At 34.5% G+C, this 27165-nt stretch overlaps 1 protein-coding gene across 3 annotated transcripts in view; it reads left to right on the forward strand.

Moving 5' to 3' along the window:
• xit (ALG6/ALG8 family glucosyltransferase xit) overlaps positions 1-27165 on the forward strand; it is a 152925-nt gene that overhangs the window by 10100 nt on the left and 115660 nt on the right. For 2 of the 3 annotated variants that reach the window (XM_090397289.1, XM_090397291.1), the window contains exons 2-3: positions 13522-13600; positions 21246-21442. In XM_090397289.1, coding sequence (XP_090253415.1) covers positions 13522-13600; positions 21246-21442 — 276 coding nt within the window. The remainder of the gene's footprint in view (positions 1-13521; positions 13601-21245; positions 21443-27165) is intronic. The other variant, XM_090397292.1, reaches the window with a different exon arrangement.

Below are 27165 nucleotides of genomic sequence, written 5' to 3' on the forward strand. Positions count from 1 at the left end.
TTAATTTTTTGTTTTAATTAGTTTATTCATTTAATTAATTTTTTTAATTAATTAATTAGGGGGTACTTGGTAATGAAAATTTAAGAAGGGCTCTGCAGATATCTGAAGTTTGAGAAACACTGCAATAGGACATTAAAAAAAAACTGCATAGTTGCCTTATTTTTCTTATGATAAATCTCCTGTCATGCTGGCACATTTAATATGCCTTTTATAGACTGTGTAGATATTGCAGTGCTTAGTTCCTACTTTCATGAAGACTCAGGTGTTTTATCTCAACTACATTAGTTTATCTTTGTTACATGGATGAAATATTGGAGTCTCATTAAACCAATGTTTAATTCATTCCTAGCTGTCTTTATTCCATTAAATTAAAACATGACTTTTAACCGGCACTTAAATCTAAAATACATCAGTGCATCTTTAATTTATAGTATAGTCATCCCTTGACTTGCATCCAGGTTCCGTTCCATCCAGCAGGACATAAGTCGATACATTAAATCAACAGAATTATGGGGTTTACGGACTTACCGTAATAAGTATACTGTCATTTTAATTTTTAACCTTATTATAAAACTACTCTGCATTACTGCCACTATAAAACAGCAGAATAATCATCCAAATCTTCCTCTACAATCACATCTTCATTACCTTCCCTATGTGAATGACCAGGTTGCAGCTCTTCTGGTGTAACCTTTTGTTTTTTGAAGAAAATGTCCAATGTGCTTTGCTTATTCCTCTTCTTCTTTTCATCCTAAATTTGTTTATAGCAAGCAAACTCATCATGTACTTTCCTTTCTACTAATAAGTAGCATTCATCATTGGGGTCCATGTCTTCAGCCAGTTTGAGAACATCGCTGATTGCAAAGAACATTTCTGCAAGACCCTTCACTGTGAATTGTTTAACTACCTCTCCTTGTTTCTCATTTTCCTCTTCCTTTTCTCGTTATTCCTCTTCTGCAACATTCGTCTAGTTCGACTCTTCAGGGGCACTTTCTATGAGTTGAACTATGTCGTCATCATTCACTTTGAGATGCAGATTGTTTGCTAGGCCCTGTATTTCTTCACTCAATTTACAAAGGTCTTAATTTTCTTCAAACTTCCAAAATCATGCACAAACCTTTTGATATCTTTTTCCATGTGTTACTCATACATTGAGAGATCACTTTCCAAACTACAGCAATATTTTTAATAACATGATAAATATTCAATGCTTTCCAGAATTGCATGAGAGTCTGATCGTTTCCTTCAGTAGCAGAAATGGCTTGTGAAAAAAAAAGTTCTCCATAGATAATAAGCTTCAAACACTACAAGAACTCCCTGATCAATGAAGTAGTGTTTGGAGGGAGAAACATGACCTTGAACTTGGTGAAGATCACCGATATAAGATGGCTGCCCTGGAGCATTATCTAGAATTTATAAAATTTTAAATTCTACATTTTCTTTCACACAATATCTTTCCATTTCACTTGTATTACAATTGATTAAGGCATTTGCAAACAATTTTGGAGTCATCCACGACTTATTGCTCCGATAATGAACTGGAAGAGCATGCTTTTTAATGGTTTTGAAGGCTTGTGGATTTTCACTGTGCAATATCACAAAGGTTTCAGTTTATGTCCAGCCATGTTACCAGATAACAGAATTGTAATATGGTCTTTAAGAGCTTTGAAACCATGCATAGATTTTAGCTTTTTGTGGATGAATGTCTGCTCGGGCAATTTTTTCCAAAACAAGGTCTCATCCATATTAAATATTTGCTGTGGCAAATAATTTTCCTCCATAATAATTTTATCCAATTTCTCCACAAACTGCTTGGCAGCCTTTTCATTGGAACTTGCAGATTCACCATACATTTTCATTATGCAGTGCAAAACGCTGCTTGAATCTCATGAACCAACCAGAAGAAGAAGCATTGAATCGTAGTCATAATCGGGTCCTGCTTTCTCTTTCAACATGTTGAAGAGACTTAGTGGTTATGGTCATAGTGCTAAGAGGTAAGTGCTTTTAGTTCAGGTCCTCTATGCATGATGGAAGTAGCTTTTGGAATCAACGATAGGACCTTGTCATTGCTTCTTCACTATCGTTGAACTTGCAACTTAATTTCAAGATCAGTTGTTCGTCTCTTTTTCTGTCATTCTTCATTAGGATTTTTAATTGGGCGTGTAGGGCCATGTTGCACAAAACATCGTGAAATACAATATTTAACAATACAATAAATACACAAATAACCTATTTTTTAAACACAAAATCGACTGAGGAACTGTTGAAGCCATGTGCCAACTGCCGATGGAGATTGCTGCTGAATGCGCTGTTGCCACTGCATTGTTGCTAAATAAAAACCATTTTACTTTACGCTTGCTTACGTCTTTCAAAAGTATAGTCGAAAATGTTATTTATTCCATTATGGGATCACAGATGTAAGTTGAGGGATGACTGTATAACCAATTGAAAAAGCTTTCAACATCTATCTCTAGTCCAGAATATTTTAGTAATTAGGTGCAACACCCTTTGACTACTTGTATACGGAAATATGACTTCTGCATTATTTCAACCTTGGTATCACTTCTGGGTCTGGCTCCCATGGATGCACTTTTGTGCAGAAGTGGTTGCCATGCTGAGATAAGAGAGGCTCTGCTCATGGGCAAGTTTTGGCCTGTTCCCAGTGGGATCACCACTGAGATAATGGATGTGCTAAGTCATGGGTGTGAGCCTGCCATTGAGCAGGACCACTGCTCAGGGTTTCTCTCCATTCTATCTGACATGAGTGGAACACAGCTGAATAAAATGATCCTTCGGATAACTTGCACTTGCTGAGTTTAGAGTGATCTCAGGGATCGTCTGAGTTTTTGGAGACTTCCCTTCACTTATATAGTGAAACTGTTCTGAGTAGTGACCCTTCCCATAATCCATAGCACTAGACATGTCTGTAAAGATATGTGCTTTGCATTATGGGATACTAAGGTAAGTGATGAGAAGTCATTACACTCTGCATACAAGTAGCCCGATTGTGAAGGTATTTCATGTGCAAACTTTGTTTGCTTACACTTGGATAAAAGATTAAACCAAGAATATAATTTCTTGGCATCTTTAATTTATAGTATAACCAAGTGAAAAACTTTCAACATAAGTGTGTCATCAATATTTTGGATTTCCTCCACCATTAATTTAGTGTTAAATTCTTTTTTCTTTTGATGTTTGCTTAGTTGATTTAGTTCTTTATGAGATAGATCTTTCTTATGAGAATTCACCATTTCAATAACTAAGGAGGATGAATATAGTAAATTTAATCTCTTTCCATTATGGCTCTAGCAACTTCCCTCAGATTTAGCATTTCTGAACTTTCTGTCAAGCAGAATTTGTTGCTAGCTTCATGTTATGTCATTTTAGAACATAAAATGAACTTTTCAGAACATATTATATCAAATGTTCTGTACTGATAACTAAAGCATAAAAATATAAAGTCCCTTTCCATGTACACTTATTTGCAAGTCAGTGATCTGCATTTAGAGAAAGAAGAGAGAAATTAGTCAAAACACTAAACTAGCTGTATTAAAAAAAAAGTATTCAAACCAATTTTAATTTATGGATTTTAGACCTAGGTTAGAATTACAAACACATGATTAAAAATTGGAGACCATGGATATGAAAGTAGTTCTAAGAAAATCAATGTCAGAATCATATAAAAATGAGAATATTAGGAAAGAACTTGACATTTTTTAGCATTCAGGAATGTTCATACATGAGCAGAGCTAATCTAAGGTAGTGTGATCACTTAAACAGAATGGAAGAAAAAAGGTCAGCAACGCAGTGTTTACCACTAGAATGGCAGGAAAAAGACTCAAAGAAAGACCAAGATCTATGTGGATTGATACAGTAAGATGTGCCTTAGGAGTGTCATTAAATTCTTGATATGTATCTTCAGGGTGTATGAGACATTATGATAGTAGGAGAGCAAAATATAAGATGTAATAATATTTGGGTCATAACTGATTAATTTGGAGGAAAATTGGCAATGGGAAGTTAGTAATGATGTAAACTTTTCATCTATTACTATCATAATATCCTGTACACCCTATGGGGATTTTATTATTATTAATATTACATTCTAAATAGTATTCATGTAAAAGAACATCTATGGAAAAGACTAAAAAAAAAGGTCACCCAGTAATACCGTTTACAAACATTATACAAAAACATGATAAATCAACTAACAACAAAAATTCTTGGGCAAAAAGACACTACTACTTTCAAAAATTTATGGAATGTAATGACAATATGAAGCAAACGTGGACTACACTCGATGAATTACTAACTCGAAAAAAGAAAACTTCAGCCCAAGATATTGTTGCCAAAAGTTTCGGTCAGTATATGAACCAAGAGGTACTAGCAGACTCATTCAACAGCGCCTTCACAAACAATATCACACAACTCAAAAAAGATAATCTACCAATGATTAACATCAAATTACAAAACGATCAACAACAAATTACCAACACAAAGTCAACAGCAAACTATGTATTTTCTCCTCATCATCAAATTCCTGACACTTACCCTCAAGGGGTGTACAGGATATGATAGTACTACAATCATTACTAACTTCCTACCTACAATTTTTCTGCCAAATCAATCTGTTACCTGTCAAAGCTATAACATTGTCAGATCTTATATTTATATATCTATCTTCTAAGGCACTTTTTACCATATCAATCCACCTATATCTTAGTCTTCCTCTGGATCTTTTTCCTGCCAACCTGGCAGAGAACACTTGTTTCGCTAATCTTTCCTCTCCCATTCTGTTTAAGTGACCATACCACCTGAGATTAGCTCTGGTAACACATTCCTGGATGCTAACAATGTCAAGTTCTTTCCTAATATCCTCGTTTTTTTAATATGATATTGCCATTGATGCCATCTGTTCATGCCCCTAATCTTTCTCAGGACTCTCATATCTGCGGTCTCTAGTCTTTGGTCAAGTGTTTTACTTCTGACCCAGTTCTCAAATCCATAAGTTAAAATTGGTTTGAACACTGTCTTGTATACAGCTGATTTATTGTTTTGACTAATTTCTCTCTTATTCCATATAGATTTATTCAGTTGACTTCCTACCATACCAGCTTTGTTGATTCTGTTGTCTATTTCCATATTATTTAATTTGCCATCTTCACTAAAAATCGTGCCTAAGTAGCTGAAATGTTTTACTTGTTCTATAGGTTCTCCGTTCACATTGCAGCTGATATTTCCAATGCTTCTGCATATTTTCATTATCTTTGTCTTGTTATAGCTGACCTTCATACCATATCTATTACAACAGTTATTCAATTTAGTCAGGGAATCTTGCAGACTTGTAGTGGATTTATTTAGAAGTATAACATCATCCACATAAAGCAAGGAGCTGACATTAACATCTCCAATTTTGATATCAGGTTTAATACCACTTTCTTTCGTAATTTAATCCATATAGATAATGAATAACAAAGGTGATAATGTACATCCTTGTCTGATACCAGATTTAACTTTAAACCATCTCCCTGTACTTGCTTCAATTCTAGCTGCTGACTTACAACTCAAATAAAGACTAAGTATTGCTTGATATAATGATCTGCTGACACCATATAATGTGTATTGAATAGCTTCTCTCTTCGCACCTTGTCATATGCTTTTTCCAGATCTACAAAACTTAAATACAGATCTTTGTTATATTCCCATGACTTTCAACGATTTGTCTTAAAGTGAATATCTGATCGTGACAGCCTCTATTTGGCGTGAATCCAGCTTGGTCCTCGCCAAGCTTCTCTTCTACAATCCTCCTCAATCGTTTCTCAAGTATACTGACATAAATCTTACCAGAAACACTGAGTAGAGAAATACTGCTGTAATTCTCACAATCAGTTTTATTTCCCTTTTTGAAATTTGTCCTTCTGTCCAGGCCCTCTGAACTATGCAGTGGAGCCACTGTAAAACTTGTATACCTCCATACTTGAGCATTTCTGGTCTAATATCATCTACTCCAGCTGCCTTTCCACATTTCAGACTTTTGATGGCTTTTTCTACTTCAAGCATGGATATGTATTCCTGATTGCATGCCTGGTCAGTGTTTTTTATCACTGTACTCTCATCACTGCTAGTTTCATTTAGCAGTTTTTTGAAGTAATTACTCCATACTTCAAGGATATCTTTTTCTCTTCATATCACATATATCATCTCTAATTCCTTTCACAGCAGTCTTTCCTCCATTTCTAGCTTCTTCAACAGCATCCAGAATATCTTGCCACCTTCTTGATGTTTATTTTCTATGTTGTTACCAAAATCTTCTCATGACTTTTGTTTAGCTTTCTTACATTTGTCTCTGTATTCTCTAAGAGCACAAACTGACTTATTTGCCAGGAACTTTTGATATGCTTTCTTCTTTTCCTTCACTGCCTCTTTAACTTCCTGTGTCCACCAGGGAGTTCTGATTTTTCTATCCTTGCATACAACCTCACCACATGCCTCTCTGCTAGAATCAATCAATGTTTTCTTGAGAGCTTGCCACTGACTCTCCAAGGTTTGATTCCTGTTCTCAAACTCTTTCATTTTTTTCTTCAATAATCTTTGTGTATTTTAGTCTACATTTCACATCTGAGAACTGCTCAACTTTTATTCGTTTTAAAACTTTCTTACATGTTCTTCTTTTCAATATGAAATTCAATTTTATCCTGCTTAAGATTAAATGGTGATCACTTCCAATTTCAAATCCTCTGTACACTCTAGTGTCTTGCACCAGAGAGAAAACATCACTATCAACAATAATAGAGTCAATGAGACTTTTCTTATTCCTTGCCTCTTCTCTCCATATGAATTTGTGCGCATTTTTATGTTGGAACATGGTGTTAGTAATAACCAGTCCATGTTGTGAGCAGAAATCCAACAAGTATTTGCCATTATTATTAGCTTTGCTCTTTTCTCCACATTTTCCCAAAATATTTTTGTATTTCTGACAATCATTTTCTACTCTGCTATTTAGATCCTCATCAAGGACCAATTTTTCATTGTGTCAGTTGCTTTTTCTAAACCCTCAAAAAATTCCTCCACTTCTACCTTAGGAGAACCTTCTGTGAGACAATAGACACAAATAAGTCTCATTGTCCAATTCTCCCATTCTCATATTTGCCAACATCACTCTACTTGAGACTGCCTGCCATTCAAGAAAATTAGCCTCTTACTTAGTGTTGAATACTATGGCTGCTCCATTTCTTTGCCATTCAGGCTTCTTATGTTGATAGTACCGATCTTCAATTCTGGTGTTATTGAGTTGGGGTGTGTTTTAGTAGCTGACTTTTCGTGTTCGCCCTGGTTCCCTGGTGAAAGCAATGGGGGCCTTGTTTAATTGGGCAATGCCCCAGCCAGCATGAAATTCTGTCATGTTATACCATCATTTAATATTGTGGTTTAAGCAAATAAGAATACAATTTGTTTGGCTAAATCCCAAATTGTCAGCTCATCCTTGTTCGTTCAGTATACAGGTAGATACCTAACAGGGTGCACCACGAGTAAGTGAGGATTGGACATTAGGTCTGAAGCCCTGGTCGGTTCTCCACATTCCTTTAAAGGCTTTGTGGAGGTCTGCTCTGTTATACAGCTTTGACCCTTAAGTACCCCCTATGTATTTTCTACCCGTAAGAAAACAGGAACTGAAGGAAGCGCTCTTTCAGCTAAAATCAAAGACAAAATTAGACTCACAGACCTTTTAACACACTTTGGACAAATAAATCCCATACTTCTGAGACTCATGAACATTGGTATTATTCCACAACAACTAAAAACTGTGATAATTAAGCCAATTTACAAATGGCTAAAGAATTGATATACAGAACTCAGACCATTAGCTAACCTACCAGTCATCTCCAAAATTCTTGAAAAAATAATACACACTAGCCTACAGAACTATTTATTAGTTCTGTAGGCTAGTGTGTATTATTTCAAAAAACACCAACACCATAAACAAAGCTCTCAATAAAAACAAGTATGCTGTCCTTATACTTCTTGACTTAACCAAAGCTTCTGATACACTTGAACATGACATGCTGCTGACCAAACTATACTCATTCGGAATAAAAGCACTGCATATCTTGTTCAGAAACTATCTTTCAAACAGAACAAGTAACAAAAATAGGCACACATTACAGCCGAGGTATACAAAAAAAAACATGGTGTTTCACCAGAGGCGTAGCTATTGGGGGGTGGGGGGTGTCCACCATGGGTGGCACTTTGACCAATTTTGAACTTTTGCAGTTAATTCTAAAATACAGTCTCGAGAACTCAGTTCCAAATATTGTAATACTACAGCGAATTTTCCCCACAATTGCTGTAAGTGTTGCTAGTTGAGAGAGGAGTTTTTCTAAATAAAATTAATTAAGAATTACCTCCATTACTATGAAATAGACTTCAACAATGTCATCGACGATTTTGCTTACAAAAAAGCAAGAAAAATAACATATTAGAATGTTGAAATTAAAGTTTTACTTCAAAAATAAACAGTGGTTTCATTTATTTCCCTATACATCGCTTTGACTTTTTGTAGTATTTTTGGTGTGTATTGAGAGAGGCAGCAAAAGCTCTAGCTACACCACTGTCTCACAAGGTGCCATATTATCACCTGCTCTATTTAACATATACATTAATTTTATTCACGACCTGATGTCATGAAGTCAAATATATCAGTATGCAGATGACACCCGCTACTAGCAGGCCACGCAGACATCAACACCGCTCTGTCCAAAGCATCAGACCTAAATGATATCACCACTTACTTCTGCCAAAATTCAATTATAATTAACAGCACCAAAATGCAGATGTTAATTATACATAATCCAAGAATCATGTGCCCTGCACTATTGCTACACTATCACACATACCGCTGCATTAACAACAAAAATAGCTGCCAGTGTTCCAAAATCGCATGCGTAATCACATGCAAAATACCTTGGCCTTTGCATGGATTACCACCTTGAATGGAATACCTACATACTAACTCTGTATCATCACAGCAAAACTTTTCCAAGTAAAAGACATGATCCCATCTAATGTAAAAAAACTCGCATCACAGTATTTACAAATCGCTACTCAGGTTTGGTATAACAATCTATGCAAACACATCAAACAGCCATCTAATGAAATTAGAAACATTACATAGGGAAATTGTTTCAACAGTGGTTTTGGAGGCTTTGCATACAACAGCCAATAACCAAACCACTTATTGCAATACACATAATCCTGAACATTAAAAGTCTGAAACACTAGATAATGTTACTAAGAAATTACTTCAACAACACCTATTGTAACAGAGACACATGTTGTATAACACTATCTCCCAAGTACTTTTGACATCCCTAGACCCTTCAACAACTCATACGATTCTTCTTTGAGATCACATCTCATGCAGACACTACTCAACAACCTACCACAAAATTTAAAACACATAGATAATTAAAGAACATTAAAAGACTAACTGTGGAAACTATACCAACACAGTTAATATAGCATTAACACCTATATACGCTTTATATACACACGAAATCATTAATACCTATATACACTTCACGAATGGCCAGCATCCATTGCTTACATTCCATCCATAAAAAAGTACCTAACAACATAAATGCTTCTCAGTACGGGATTAGTCCATCTCAATCAAATAATCCTTCATGATCACCATTATCATAGTTGTGATTAATATTGCTATTATTCACTTAGCATGAATACTGAACTCTTCGAACAGACTGCAAATGTGTTATCCATATAACGGTAAATAGCCTGATTGATAATAATAATCTTTCTGTGAAATGTATATTTATATAAAAAAAATACATTCAGAATTCTACACTAATCCCTGTAGAGACGAAATAATGTTATCTTATCTTAGTTGTATATAAAATAAACAATGTATGCAAAATTATTATATAATATAATATTTTGTACTAAACTAAATTTACTTTACGATTACAACATCGCATGGAAAGAAGTATGCTAAAAATAACATTAAGAGATATGAAGACAAATATCTGGATAAGATCTCAAATAGGTGTCATGGATATTATAAAATACGAGGGCTGTTCAATAAGTAATAAGACTAATTTTATTGTCACGAATCCACTCACCACAATATTAATTTCTGTGGAATAAAGAAATGTTGCTGTCTGTATTAACAAAAGAGGTTGATAGATGGTGTATAATACAGGCTGTTGTGCCAGAGTGTCACGTGACTAAACGCAAGCTTGTTTCAGCACGCCTACGAGCCGCAACCAGTCGTCGAAATGGAAGCATCCTTGGAACAGTGTTATGCGATTAAATTTTGTGTGCATTTGCAAGAATCGGCATCTGACACTTTTAACATGATACGCGAAGCTTTCCGTGATGAAGCAATGTCGAGGGCAAGTGTTTTTTGCTGGCATAAAACTTTTAAGGAAGGAAGGCAAAATGTGGAAGATCTTGAATGTGAGGGAAGACCTTCAATGTCCATCATAGAGACAATGATCAACACAGCAGCGATTATCATCAAGGAGGATCGCAGAGTTACAATACGCAAGCTGCATGTTGTCCTGAATATTTCTGTGGGAAGTGTTCACTCAGTCATGGCTGAACATTTGGGACTGAAACGTGTTTGCGCCCAATGGATTCCCAAACTCTTAACACCGTAGCAAATGCAGTATCGAGTGGATGTGTGTACAGAATGGAAAGAAAGACTGGAACAAGAAGGCGACAACTTCTTAAAACGCATCATTACAGTAGATGAAGCTTGGTTGTATCGCTATGCCCCTACAATGAAACAACAAAGCAGTGAATGGAAGCATCCGTCTTCGCCTATCCCCAAGAAAGCAAAAACTGTAAAATCAGCTGGTAAAGTTATGACCATAATGTTTTTTGACTACGAAGGCATTGTTTACCAACATGCTGTAGAACCCGGGAATACTGTAAACGGCTCATACTATGCGGATGTGTTATGGACAATGGTACAGCATATCAAAAGGAAGCGTCCATTGCTGAAGAATGGCTTCTTATTGCACCACGATAATGCCAGGCCACATATTGCTGGTAGTGTAGTGGACGTTTTGCAGAAGAACAACATAGAAATCCTACCACACCCTCCATACGGTCCTGATCTCGCACCGTGCGATTTCTGGCTGTTTCCTCAGCTCAAGAAACCACTAAGAGGCCGCCATTTTGAAAGAACTCTTAAAAAACGGACTTTCATATGCGTTTAAGAAGTGTACGCAACATTGGGACAAATGCATCGCGTCTCACGGTAGTTACTTCTAAAAAGACCATGTAAATGATGACGATTAAAGGTAATCTGTTTTCTGTATAAATATAGTCTTATAACTTATTGAACAGGCTAAGTGGAGATGGGCTGGCCATATTGCCAGATGCAGTGACAGGAGATGGACTAGAAAAATAACAGTGTGGAGACCAATGGTTGGAGCATGACAAATAGGAAGACCGAGAAGAAGGTGGAGAGATGAACTGGAACAAATTGCAGGAGTGAGATGGATGGGAGAAGCAGAAATTCAAGTGATCTGGAAAATCATGTGGGAGACCTTCATCCAGCAGTGGACAGAACCAGAAGGTTGAAGAAGAAGAAACCAAATTTATGAAGATATATACGAATGGTCTTAATGTAAATAGCCTGTATGATAATGATAACACTTTGTCAAACTTTAAAATATATAAAGAAAATCAACAGAAGAAAAACTAAACAATTATAAACAAAAATGGATAGAACATGTAAACAAAATGGCCAACACCCGATATCCTAAACAAATACTAAAATATAAGTCAATTGGCAAAAGAAAGCAGGTTAGACCTCAAAAAAGGATATTGGATGGATAACGAGACCAGAACAGACCAATATGGTCTGTACCCATAATTAGCGTTATGATTATGATATATATATATAATAAAATGTAAAATGCAGCATGTAATCATATTATTTACCTTGTGTAACTGTGAACTATATTTGCAAACTATTACTGTGATTGTTATTATTCAGTTATATGAATTCCACATTGTGCAAATTATAAAGATATTAAGATTGAAATGTGTAATGTAGGAAATTGCATTACACATTTGTAGTAGTAATTGTAGATTATAGTACTGTTGCCTAAATAATATAAAATGTATATGTCTTTCTCTGAGAAGTAGTAAAAAGTGAAAGTAAAATTATACAAAATTATTGTATCGAATTGTACAAATGTTTAGTACAGAATTATAAAGTTTCATTGTTCGTAAGATCATAATCTAGACGTGTATAACTTATGTGAAAGTACTTGTGTGCTGATATGTGCACATATATATAATGTTAATAAGTAAGTATGAATAATAAAGTTAAGTTTGTTTTGTTTTTTTAAATATTATTATTTGCAGCACTTGTTTGCCAGCCTCTTCATCGGTGACTATAATAAATTTTATTTCATCAAAAAAATTCAATTCATTGGCGACTGCTATAATTAGTAATAGACATGGGCCAGCTATCTCTGATTGGCTGCCGATGGAGATTGAACTGCCCACTCAGTCTTCAAAAGCTAGATAGGGTTAAAGGCCTTGCCTACTCCTTATAAAGGGAATAAAAGGTGTTAGCTGATTTTTTTTTTTTTTTTTTTTTTTTATTATGTATATGGACTCTCCATGGAGTCGAAAGACTCATCATTGGAGACCTACTCTATCCATATTAGGAATTCAATAATAGCGTGTATTTATTAATTTTGTAATGACTTAGATAATGTGTAAGTCATTACAAAACAGCACACACAACAGAGATGTATTCACAGACAGGTTATAAACCAAATGTACACTTTGGCATTGTACTGTGGATGTGTTTTATATAACTCCCACCACAAAAGATTGTAAACTTATAGTACATTAGTGTTATAGATAGGCTAAGGATTTTTTATATTTTTATTAATTTATATATATTTTTGATGTGCATAGTCCATTAACACTACTTTAGAGACCAAACATGGAACTTTGCATGCCTCTGTTAAATGGGGCAATGGGCTCGCACCAGGCAATGAAATTCACCTCCAAACTAAGCACAGTCACAAATATCCATGTCCATTTCAGGATTCGAACCCACAGCTAGTTGATTGGAGGATAGATATGCTAAACCACTCAGTCAGCCAAGATGGCCAGTTGTATGGCACTCAAAACAGTTTCTTCTATATGATCAACTCTGTGTTGGAATATGCATTTAAAACATAATTTACTGAAGTCTGCTTATGGATGCAAAGTTATGTTGATTTCATACCCAGATAAGGCAAAAAATTGGAAATGCACTAGCGACAAAAATAATTAATTTCTCTGCCTATGGGACAAGACACTTGAAAAATTTCCTACTTTCACTTTTAACAAATCTCACTGTATTGAATTTCTACCTTGAATGGGAAGCATCTTTTTAGCTAAGTTGGGAAAAAATCAGTATTAATTTTTTTTAAGTAAATTAATCTTGTTGCATTTTTAATTATTAAAGGATTATGTTTTGATTTCTAGCAGGTCAACTGATTTTGAAGTCCATCGTAATTGGCTTGCCATCACTCATACCTTACCATTATCAAAATGGTATTATGAAGTAAGTATTATGCTCTTATAACATAAATTTTACTAGATTTTCTCAATATGTATAACTTTTTTTCCCTTCCTTTCTGACAGTTGCTTTCTAGATTTCCCTGTGATTCATGGCTGTTAATGATTACAACCAATGTTTTAAGATTCAGTAACCATAGATTGCAGATTTCAATCTTTTAAAGGTGATAAATGGCACTTATAAATTCAAGTGAATTGCTGCATTTCTGTTTTTGCAAACTTTGAGAATCATCCTAAACAAACAATGTTGATTAAAATTGATGAATTTATTGATATATCTCTATATGTATGTTTTATAGATTTTTATTTCTGTTGTTTTACACATACCTGATATTTTCATGTTCTATGTGCAGCACGTTGTTATTGTGATAATTGATTGATCTACTGATCAGCAGATAATGCTTCATGCTTTGACACTTACTTTAAAAGAAACGTGCTAAAGGCTGACAAATATTTCAATATTTTATTGCTTCAAATATCTTAATAGCACCATCTCTCTCTCTCTCTCTTTACAGTGCATATCATACAAATAATTGAGCATATAGAGGTATTTTAGAAGTCAGAAATTTAAAATATTGAAGGTATTTGTTTTGGGTGAAATTCCATGATAATCACTTCATTGATTTAAAAGTTAGACATTGAGAAAAAGTGTTTATTTCAATATTTATATTGAAATAATTGACACTTGTGTTAGTTTAATATGTTATCATACCATGCACACACTTATTTAGGGTACATTTGAGGGTGATTTTAAACATTATAGGAGAGCATAGTTGTGCTGTTATGTACTTGCTGATTCTGTCATATTGAGAAATGTGTGTAGATTGAAATTTTCAAATAATTTTATGATTAGCATACATGAATAAAGCAATTCTGATTTAATATGTCCATGTCTGGCAGTTTCCACATGCACATAAATCACCATTGTGAGCTAGCTTTAGCATATACATATTGCTTCTGCATTGGGCAAGTGCTTTTTCACAAAGCTTATACAGCGTAACTTTTTTTTGTAGAATTTTTGTTTTTATATAAAATGTTTTAATGATATTGAAAATCTTAAATGCAATTCAAACTGATTTCAAGTTATACATACACTGCTTAGAAAGAAGTCAATGGACACCCCTGTGGACAAGGCACATTTTATTATGTAAATGATCACGTTTGCAGTCAGTATGAATTGGAGGAATATGATGCCCCCAAGTTACTGCAACTGTGTCCAGGTGAAATGGTTGTGAGAAGGAAACTGGCAGAGTTTGAAAGTCATTGTGATACAATGCATGTTACTGCCTTATCTGTTTAGCAAATTGTTGACAAATTGAGCCATCCCAGTTCAGTGATACCATACTGAGATGGAAGTGCAGGGTGTTAACTGCAAGTGCTATCTGCAGTGGACAACCCACAAATTCACCAAACGTGATTGTAGGGCACCATGAAGGATAACGTGTAAAAAATGCCATTCCTTGGCTGACACATTGAATGCAGCGTTCCGGGCATCGACTGGAACACAAAATCATTCAGAACTGAGGCTCACAACACTGGTTTCCATGGTAGGACTGCAACATGCAAGCTCCACATTACCTAAACCAGCATGCAGCATCTCCTTCAGTGGGACATGGAAGCTTGTAAATCTGTGATATGGAGTAACGAATCGCACTGTACTTTCTGCCAAGCAGGTGGATGGTTCAGGTGTGGCGGATGCCCGGTGAACGTGTCTTACCAGAGTGCGTAATCTCAACTATGAAATTCGGAGGTGGTGGTGTGATGGTATGGTCCTGTTTTTCCTGGTTTGGCCTTGGACCTCTGTTTGTGGTGCCAAAAACATTGAACTTGGAGATATATCTGAATATTTTGGACAATGCAATTCTTCCTACTTTGTGGCATTTCTGTGGAACTGACCATTCTCTTATAGCAAGACAGTGCACCATATCATAAGACTGCTGTAACTGTGTGCTTTGAGGATATGAACATCACCACATTTTACTGGCCTCCACAGTGCCCTAATCTCAACCCTGTTGAACATCTGTGGGATGAACTGAAGCATTGGGTTAAGATCAAGAGATGTCTGCCCCACAACAGTCCAAGACCTCATTACATGCCTACATAAAGAATGGTCCAAAATTCCCATTGATTGCTTTCATATGCTTGACATTTCATATGTTGCTTTTAACTGAAAAAGCTTCTGAATTTTCGAATAAAGGATTAGTGTTTAGTACATACTGTGAAAGCCAACAGAGGATTTTTCAGCACTGATAAAATTACTGTTTAATGCAGTAAACAGCAGCTCACAAACATTTAACAATAAATTGTCTTCTTTTAATAGCTTATTAACCATATTCAACTAATTCTTTTTATCAACAATGTAGTTTTGCTGATAGAATCACCAGTAACTTTTTTTTACTCCCGATTAGGGCAGATTAGTTTTAAAAACCAATACATTATTTTCTGTATATTTTCATTTGGTATGAGACCACTTCGTCTACAATTGACAGGATTATTGTCTTGTGCCAGGCATTAAAAATAAAGAAATCAACGACAGTGATTCTATCAGCAAAACTGTATCTATATTAAAATAATAATAATGGAATTAATTGAGTAAGGCTAATATAAGCCAACATTTCTCCAAATGTCATTTGCAGCTTGGTACTGGTCCTTGGGAATGAATAGCATGAACTATTTATTAATCATGAAATTAATTTAATATAGATACCTCTGTAGACTTGTGGTAATGTCCATGATGTTGGATTAGCAGAAGAAATACCTTTTTTGAACTTTATCGTAATTGCTTTCTAGAAAAAGTATTTTCTGTGTTTCAGCTGCTTTTTGCAGTGAATGATTTTTGGGTTTTCTTTATGAGTTTCCAGGAGAAAAGGAAATGCTTCTTACATAGGAAAGTCAAAAAAGTAAAAACCAGATACTTGTAGGTTGATTAAAAAAAAAAAAAAAACATTATTTTATCAAAATTCATTTTAAAAAGAGAACTAAAATACAGATTTTTAATGAAGAAAATCCTAGGTTACCAACAGTTGGTGGGTAGGGTGGGTTGGCTTTACCTAGCTGAGTGGATTTTTAGAAATTCTTCCAGTTTCTAAAAATGCTTACCAACATCCAAATCAATAGTAGGTTCGAATCTCGCTCTAAGCTCATGGATATTTTTAAATCTGTTTACTTGTAGATGAATATCATTGTCTCTTGTGAAACTTCCTCCCCCCACCTTGCTTATTACAGATCAAATTGCTTGAAAAAGTTTCATGCTTGGTCTCAAGGTTATGATCTTCTGTAACTGACATTCACATTAAAAAATAGATATATAAAATTACAGATTACTTGTTAAAGTATCAAGTCTGTGTGTTCTCATTAATTTATGTAAAGGTTTTTTTTTTTTTTTTTTTTTTTTTTTTTTTTTTTTTTTTTTGTTGAAGGGAGACATTATATTTCTCAAGGGGTGTTCAGAGGCTACTATCTACGAGGATGATCTGAAAAGTTCTTGGTCTCAACCATAGATGGTAACACTATTGGCAAGATTTTTTTTTTTCTAAGTTGGTACATCTATCATAAGCATCCATGTGAAATTGCAAGTCATTCTATCAAGTAGTTTGTTTTATACAACTGTCTGAAGCAAAAGTGTTGTCTGTATCCCTTGAAAAATGGATAAAATTGAGTATTGTGCAGTTATAAAATTCTTTGTAAAAGACGGTTTAACACCAAAAGAAATTCATTTGAAGTTTATAAAAGTGTATGGGCACTCTTCTCCTTCATTTTCGACAATTAAGAAATGAGTTGCCGAGTTTAAGGCCATACCAGCTTTGAAGATGATCCACGTGAAGGATATTCAAAAAGTGTAACAACGGAAAAAATCATTGATCAAGTGCACGATATGGTATTGGATGACCGGCAAGTAAAAGTGTATGAAATTGCTGATACTATACGCATTTCAAAATAACATGTAGGATATATTTTGCATGAGAAATTGCAAATGAAAAGCTTTGCACAAGATGGGTGCCACGCTTTCACCATTACACACCAGAATCCAACCAGCAGTCAAAACAGTGGACAGAAGCCAGTTGTTCAGTGCCAAAGAAGACAAAGTTGGTTCCATCAGCAGGAAAGGTCATGGCATCGGTGTTTTTGGATGCTAAACGCATTTTGTTTATTCATTATCTTGAAAATTGTAAAACAATAACTGGGAAATATTATTCCGATCTTTTAACCAGACTGGATGAAAAAATTCGTGAGAAAAGACCTGGTTTACAGAAGAAAAAAAAATCATCTTTCATCAGGATAATGCACCTGTCCACAAAGGTGTTTTGGCAATGGGAAAATTAAGGGATCTGCACTATGAATTGTTGGAACATCCACTCTATTTGCCAGATTTGTCTCCCTCTGACTTCTATCTCTTCCCAAAACTAAAACTATTCCTAGCTTGTCAGCGTTTTTCTTCGAATCAAGAGGTGATTGCAGGTGTAGAGGGGGTATTTTGCAGATCTTACTAAGTACCACTACAGGGACGGGATAATGGCACTGCAGCATCACTGGAATAAATGTAGTAGTCTTAAGGGAGATTATGGTGAAAAATAAAAATAATTTTGAAATTATAAATTCGTTTTTTTATTGTTAGGCCGAGAACTTTTCAGACCACCCTCATATAACAGCACAACATTAGTAAGTTTAATTTTTGTTAATTCCTATCAGCAGTTTCCCCCCAAATTAGTATGTTACTTGTCAGCACTCCAATATTGTCATAATAATCTAACAATTCATTCTTCTAAGGCACTTCTGACTGAATCATTCCTTCTAGATATCTTCTTCTGGGAAGACATCTAGAAGGAATTTCCTTTCATTTTGATATTGCACATCTGTTTTGCTAACCTTTCCTCTCCCATTTTGTTTGTCACCTACCACCTTAGATTAACTCTGCTTACACTGAATGCTAACAATGTCAAGTTCCTTCCTAATATCTTCATTTTTAATATGATTTTTCACAGAATTCTCATATCTGTGGTCTCTAGTCTTTGATCAAATGCTTTATTTGTAACCCAACTCTTGCATGCATAACTCAAAACTGGTTTGAACACTGTCTTATATGCTGTTAGTTTAATGTTTTGGCTAATTTCTCTCTTATTCCCTATAAATTTATTCAACCCCCCCCCCTCCATCCCATACTAGTTTTGCTTATTCTGTTGTATATTTCCATATTTAATTTGCCATTTTAACTAAAACCTCGACCTAAATAACTGAAATAATTTTCTTGGTCTATAGATTCTCCATTGAGAATGCAGCTGAAGTTTTCTATGTTCCTGCCTGTTTTCATTTTTTCTTTTCATTGCTGGTTTTCATGCCAAATTTGTTACAGCTATCATTCAGTTTAGAGAATCCTGGAGATTTGCACTGGATATGTTTAGGAGTACATCATTTGCATAAAGAGCTAAGTTTGATATCTTCAATTCTAATATCAGGTTTAGCGCCACTTTCTTTCATAATACAATCCATATAGATAAAGAATAACAGTAGAGATAATGTGCATCCATGTCTTGCACCTGATTTTACATCAAACTATCTTCCTGTATGTCCTTCAATTCTAATAAAAATATAGACTTTGTATTGCTCTGTATAATGTTCAATTTATTACATGTAATTGTAGTGTTTTGAAAAGCTTTTCTCTGGACAACGTCATATGCCTTTTCCTGATCTACAAAGCTTCAAGTACAGATATCCTTGTCATATTCCTATGATTTCTCAACTGTTTGTAGTAAGGTAAAAATCTGATCACAAATCAAAGAGCTAAGTTTGATGTCTCCAATTCTAATATGAGATTTAATGCTGCTTTCTTTCATATTATGATCCATATAGATGATGAATAAGAGTGGAGATAATGTGCATCCTTGTCTTACACATGGTTTTACATCAAACCATCTTCGTGTATTTCCTTCAATTCTAACTGCTGACTGTCTATATATAAGTTGTCAATCCAGAACTATGTATTGTTCTATATAATGTTCCATTTATCCCATATGATTGTAGTGTTTTTAAAAGTTTTTCTCTGGGGATCTTGTAGTATGCTTTTTTTCCAGATCTACAAAACTTAAGTACAGATCCTTGTCATGTTCCCATGATTTCTCAGCTATTTGTTATAAAGTCAAAATGTGATCTTGACTACCTTTATTTGGCCTGAACCCAGCTTGTTATTCTCCAAGCTTATCTTTCACAATCTTTCTCAACCTCTTCAAGTATGCTTGCATAAATCTGACCTAGAACACTTAGTAGAGAAATTCTTCTGTAATTCTCACATTAAGCTTTATTCCTTTTTTTTTTTTTTTTACAGATGGAACTATGATAGCTCTACACCAATAATTTAGAATTTGACCTTAGGACCAGACCCTCTGAATTATGCAGTATAGCCACTGCAAAATTTTATACCTCCAGACATTTGAGCATTTTTGTTTAAATATCATTTACTCCAGCTGCCTTCCCACATTTCAAGTTTTTGATGGCTTTTTCTACCTCAAGTGTATGTGTATGTGTGTGTGTATTCCTGTTTGCATTCCTCTTGAAAATTGTCTACTGTGGTTCTGTCACTGCTTGTTTCATTTAATAGTCTTTCAAAGTAATTATTCCAGATGCCTAGGACATCCTTATCTTCAGTTTTCATATAATCTTTGATTCCTTTTAGAGTACTAATACTCTTTCCTCCATTTCTAAGCTTTTTTAGTAGTTGCAGAACATTTTGCCACCCTTCTAATATTCATCCCTTCTATGTTCTTGCCGTAGTCTTCCCATGACTTTTGTTTAGCTACTTTTTCATATAGCTTAGCTCTCACTTTTTCTTCTTCTTCTTCTTCTTCTTTTTTTTTTTTTTTTTTTTTTTGTATGGGTATGGGTTGGCATGATTAATCAGTACTGGCTACCCCAATATTTTGCAGATTTATCCATTTTTTTGATATAGCTGCTTTTCCAGATTTTAGTTGTTTCAATTTAAATTAGGAACATAGTAAATAAGGCTTCGGTACTTTCTTTGAGTAAGTGTTTGAATTTGTGCAGTTTTAAATTTTCATAACTTCTGTTCTTTACATGATAAAATCAATCTTTAAAAATAATTAGAAATGAAATTTAATGAAGTTTATTATGTGCTAAGAGTGATTCATTTATTTTATTTTAGTTTAGTGAAAAAATTATTCTGATAAAATATTACTCCACTCTCCAGAGCATAGAAGTCATAGTTGTAGCAGTTCATTCATTATCCTGAATATTCTTTCAGGGTGCAATCAACATTAATTGCAGGTTTTCTGTGTACAAGAAACAGATGCCAGAGAAATGTACAAATATTTGTTAAGCTTATGTACTCTGCCTTGTGAAACCATCAAATGAATTATAAGTATAAATATTGAACACTTTTTCATTTTTCAAATTACAATGTCATTAAGTTGTGTATTCTGAGTTGTTACATTTAATATTAAATGATTTTTGCATTTAATTTTAATATTAAATATTTTTTTTTTAACTTGGATCATCATGTTTATATTACACATTTGGAATTGCACAATAGATTGTGGTAATTTAGAATTGTATACTGAATATTTGACATTTATTCTGAACAGAAATGCATTATGCTTCAATAATTTTTACTTTATTTTAAGGAAACATCACACTGGACGCTAGATTATCCCCCACTTTTTGCATGGTTTGAATGGACATTATCATCATTTGCAAAATATTTTGATCCTGGAATGCTTCAAGTTGTTGCTGCTCAAAAACATGAAAGTCTTCAAACTTTGTTTTTTCAACGTTTATCAGTGGTTGTTGCTGACCTCATATATATTTATGGAATCAGGCAGTACGTAAAAGTTATTGTTTTCTCTTTTATAATTTTCGAATTAAGTGGAAAATTCTGTCAGTTAAACACAGAAATGGTAATATAGTCCTGTCATTTTTTAAAAAAAAAAGATTGTTTGCATGGTTGCATTAATTATTTGCTTTACTGTGTCACTTAGGATGTAGTAAAGTAGTACTGTGCATTATGAGATACTGAGACAATTTGATCTCAAGTCAGCAGCCTGTGTATATAAGTTTCCTTGTGGAGACACATGTAAAATTTTGTTTGCTCACACATGGATAAAGGATTTACAACAAGAATATAATTTCTTATCAAGTATAATTTTCTTTCTGTCCAAGCCAAAAAAAAAACTTGCTACATTTACCAAGAGGAAAATAACGGACACAATATAGAAACAACTAATTTTTCTTTCAGGTGGTGACATTTTGTTAATCCATTGCGTATGGCATATTGGAAACCCAGTCTGGCCATTTTCTCTGATTACATTGCCAACTCTGTGACCACAGGAATAGCAATGAAAGGGAAAATAAGGGACCAAGATGAAGGCATTAATCTTTCCCATGAGCATCATGGCTTTTGTTATTCCGTTGCATATGGCCAAAACACATGATAATGAGATATTATCCTCACTCACTTAAAATATAAGTTTTGGCATTAAATGTCCTGCAGCACTGCAATATATCAATATTAAGGTTTATACAAAAACCGACTTTTGAAAAAACCGGTTAAACCAGTTTTCGAATTTTTACAAAAATATATCTACCCTATATATATATATATAAACTGATAAGCCTTTTTATGTCACGTTTTTTGAAACTCAGCGGCGATCCTGAGTGTCGAGTCATCAGAATTTAAGGAGAACTGGCCTACCAGTCCGGAACTTGGGGGGTTGGAGGGGGGGCTTTTGAAAACCCAACACTCGGGCTACCCTAGGCACTGGGGGGGGAGTGCAATCCCCTTTCGAGTCATCAGAGTTCGAGGAGAACCGGCCTACCAGTCCGTAACACGGGGGGGGGGGGGGTAATACGCTTAGTGTGTGTATATACAGTCATACCCCAACTTACGCGAATCCGGAGTTACGCAGTTTCTTATATGTACGTATTCCCTTCACACCTCACCACTAGTCGTATCTTTCAGGCACCGGCCGCATTCCCCAGTGTAGCACATGCTGTGAACAAGCACCGACGTGTTTTGCACGGTCTCCATTCATACACGATTTTTATAGTCAACAGACCTTGCGATTGTTTCATGTTATGTTCTTGATAAAAATTTTATCACATAAAAAATAATAATGTCATCCAAAAGAAGTAAGTCCAATTCTTCTACAGCTAGCAAGAAAAGAAAAACATTGACTGTGGAAACAAAACTCAACATTATTAAGGATTTTGGAGGCGGAATGAAAATTTGTGAGCTAGCAAAGAAGTTCGATCTACGGGAATTCACAGTAAGAACAATCATAAAAGAAAGGTTTACAGATTTTGGAGGACATAGATTCTAATGAGGAACGAATTGTAGCCACAAGGCAAATAATAAAAAAAATCATTAGCTTGGTATGAAGAAATTTTGTGTGACAAGAAAAAAACATTATGCTGTCAGACGAATCCATTAGATTTTATGAAACCATCGACATCAAAATAACTTTCTTTTTTTTATGTACGAAAAACTACAATTATGATTATATTTCTTAAAAAATATAGGTGTTTTTGTAAACCTTTGGTCCCAATTGTATGTTTGTATATATAAATTACATGCAAAATTATACCCCGAGTTACGCGAATTTGACTTGCGTGTTTTTTGTTGGTCCCACCTACCGTGCAACTTCAGGGTTTTACTGTATGTATATATACGGAGGCTGTTCAATAAGTAATAAGACTATATTTATACAGAAAACATTACCTTTAATTGTCATCGTTTACATGGTCTTTTTCAAAGTAACTACCGTGAGATGCGATGCATTTGTCCCAACATTGCTTCCACTTCTTAAACACATGTGAAAGTCCGTTTTTTGAGAGTTCTTTCAAAACTGCCTCCGCAGCTTTTACACATGCTTTGTTGCTTTCAAAATTGTGGCCTCTTAGTGGTTCCTTGAGCTGAGGAAACAGCCAGAAATCGCACGGTGTGAGATCAGGACTGTATGGAGGGTGTGGTAGGATATCTATGTTGTTCTTCTGCAAAATGTCCACTACACCACCAGCAATATGTGGCCTTGCATTATCGTGGTGCAATAAGAAGCCATTCTTCAGCAATGGACACTTCCTTTTGACGTGCTGTACCATTGTCTGTAAAACATCCGCATAGTATGAGCCGTTTACAGTATTCCCGGGTTCTACACCGTGTTGGTAAACAATGCCTTCGTAGTCAAAAAAACATTATGGTCATAACTTTACCAGCCGATTTTGCAGTTTTTGCTTTCTTGGGGATAGGCGAAGACGGATGCTTCCATTCACTGCTTTGTTGTTTCATTGTAGGGTCATAGTGATACAACTAAGCTTCATCTGCTGTAATGATGCATTTTAAGAAGTTGTCGCTTCTTGTTCCAGTCTTTCTTTCCATTCTGTGCACACATCCACTCGATACTGCATTTGCTCCAGTGTCAAGAGTTTGGGAATCCATCGGGCGCAAACACATTTCAGTCCCAAATGTTCAGCCATGATTGAGTGAACACTTCCCACGGAAATATTCAGGACAACATGCAGCTTGCGTACTGTAACTCTGCGATCCTCCTTGATGATAATCGCTGCTGTGTTGATCATTGTCTCTATGATGGACATTGAAGGTCTTCCCTCACATTCAAGATCTTCCACATTTTGCCTTCCTTCCTTAAAAGTTTTATGCCATCAAAAAACACTTGCCCTCGACATTGCTTCATCACGGAAAGCTTCGCGTATCATGTTAAAAGTGTCAGATGCCGATTTTTGCAAATGCACACAAAATTTAATCGCATAACACTGTTCCAAGGATGCTTCCATTTCAACGACTGGTTGCGGCTCGTAGGCGTGCTGAAACAAGCTTGCGTTTAGTCACGTGACACTCTGGCACATCAGCCTGTATTATACACCATCTATCAACCTCTTTTGTTAATACAGACAGCAACATTTCTTTATTCCACAGAAATTAATATTGTGATGAGTGATTTTGCAACAGTAAAATTAGTCTTATTACTTATTGAACAGCCCTCGTATATATATAATTAAAACAGTAAAAAAAATATTTATACTTATTTTAAAATGTTTCAGTTTGTGGAACTAAAACAAAATAACAAAATAAAATATACTCCATATGAAACCAAATAAAAAAAAAACTAAAATGACTAAAATCCATACACAATATAAATTATAAATTTTTATTCCATTTAATGATTACATAATCTTATTTTCATTCTAGATACAAAATTGTCTGAAATAGAAAATACTCTCCCACTGGCTACTGAACTTGGTTTTTATTGTTTTCAGAGCATCAAATAATAAATCTAAATTCTTTGTTCTTTTATGTGTTGTCTCACATACTGAAAATTCGGCCTTCAGTGTCTTCAGATTTGATGTTATTTCTTTAGATTCCTCAAGAAACATGAATTGATTTTTCCATGGCTTCTTTTAGAACATTGTCATGATTAATAGTTTCTCCGTCTCCAATATATTCATCATCGGAATCTGTTTCCATACAGAATTTGGATATATTCTAGACAATATTTTTCCAGATAACTTAATAATCTTGAGTTTTGAAGTTAGCGGAAATATGCTAGATTTCTTTGAAATGTTTTGTGGATTTTGCAAATATAACAAAAGGGTTACCAATCCAACTTGTCTTCTTTCTTGAAGTCATACTTCTAAAGCATTTAATAATTTGGAACTAATTTCAGTCTTTACATTTTTAGTTCATTTAACAGAAATTCAAGTATGCCTTCACTTGTTAATAAATTGGCATCTCGCCACCCTTAGACCTCTGCTGCTAGATGTACTGGTCCCAACACTTTAGGAAGCTCTTTGATTTTAGGATATTGAGCTTCATTCCATATATGAGAATCACCAATATCATTCAAAGCTAAAACAACACATTCTTTTAATGTTATTAATCTTTCAATCATGGCCTCTAAACTATTCCATCTCGTTTGGCAGTCAAGAATCAGACTTGACTCCTTTCATAATTCTGAAGGATGCTATCTCTTACAGGAGATTTTCTAAAAAATTTGCAAAGTCTTCTAACTTGAGAAATTGATTGTAATTGTCAGACAACATAGGGAATCCACAGTCGTTATCTAGATCAGTGCTTCCCAAACTTCTGGATGTCAGGTCTCCCTTTGAAAAAATTAAAATATTTCACGGCCTCCCTGAAAAAAAATCATAATATAGACATATATTATTATAATATTTATTGTATTTATATTCAATACAAAACATATGCAGCAAATATTGCAAAAATAAAGTGCAAATATTACATTTTTAGCATCTTACATACGCATTTGACATGGCACGTTATCTCATATTTTTATATAGATAGATAGATTTATTGTACATTTGTAGTATAAGCACATGAAACATAAAATGATTAGTAATAAAGAAAGAATTAAAAACATAAAAGAAGTTTAATAACAATTTAATGTAATCGATGTGTTTCAATACTGCTATACAAAAAGTCAATATCAGGTGAAATATTTGAAACTGCAATTCTTAGATTTCTGCATTGAAATAAAACTTATATGAATAAGCATATATTTACTAATATTCATTAAGTGCCGAAATACGCAGGAAGCAAAATTTGTGAATCTGCACCAATGTGTGATTTTTTCCCATTAAAATATAAAAAATAACAAAACAGAAATAATAAAAATTAAATATGTGTCTTTTAAGATTAAAAAAAATCTACTTAGTCTTAAAACATTTAAAATTTATTTTCATTATTTCACGGTCCCCTCAACAAAACCTACGGCCCCCAAAGGGGCCACGGCCCACAGTTTGGAAAACGCTGATCTAGATAAAGAGAATTTAAAAAATCCTCACCATAGTCATCTTCCAATTCTTCACTTGTAACATATGCATCGGTTTCAGCAATTTCTTTATTTTTATATATAACACATCAGCAACTGCTAAGTGTATGGCATGTGAATAGCATAGTTGATTAATTATACGTGATAATTGGCAAAATTTTTTCGTAACAGCAGCACCATCATTTGTTGCTGCAACTATATCGGTTGCTAGATCCAAGTTAAAAATTTGTAGCCTCTCAGAAACTAATTCTAATGTTTTCTTAGCATTGCAGGAACTAGCTATTGGAACTAAGCCCAAATTAAAATCTTCCACAAAATGGTGTACATTGATATTCAAATATCTGCAATTTCTTTTGCTAGTCCACTCTCTAAAGTTATAAAAAATTTTTTCCCATTCTTTTTAATACAATCCAATTCATTTATAGTTTCACGTTTGGCATTGTCATAAAATGTATGAATCAGATACATTACTCGAGAGTTGTTTTTTGGTAATGAATATCCCCTTTGTTGCAACGACTCGTATGAACAAGAGTTCTAATGCTATTAATGGACAATCCACCCATTGCAGCAAGTTTCGCTATGATTTCTTCTAAATCGCTCCTTTTCACGAAATTAAAAATACTGGCTTGTTTTTGTGGGCTGGACAGCTCAACATTTTATTACAATGATTGCTTTGTAATAAAATGCCTTGTCTTTTCCAACCTTTTTGAAATTGTCTCAAACCTCCAACTTCTTTGCC

The sequence above is a fragment of the Typopeltis vanoorti genome, chromosome 8 (genome assembly GCF_054136105.1).
Source record: "Typopeltis vanoorti isolate ZY-2024b chromosome 8, IOZ_Tvanoo_1.0, whole genome shotgun sequence".
Taxonomy (NCBI): domain Eukaryota; kingdom Metazoa; phylum Arthropoda; class Arachnida; order Uropygi; family Thelyphonidae; genus Typopeltis; species Typopeltis vanoorti.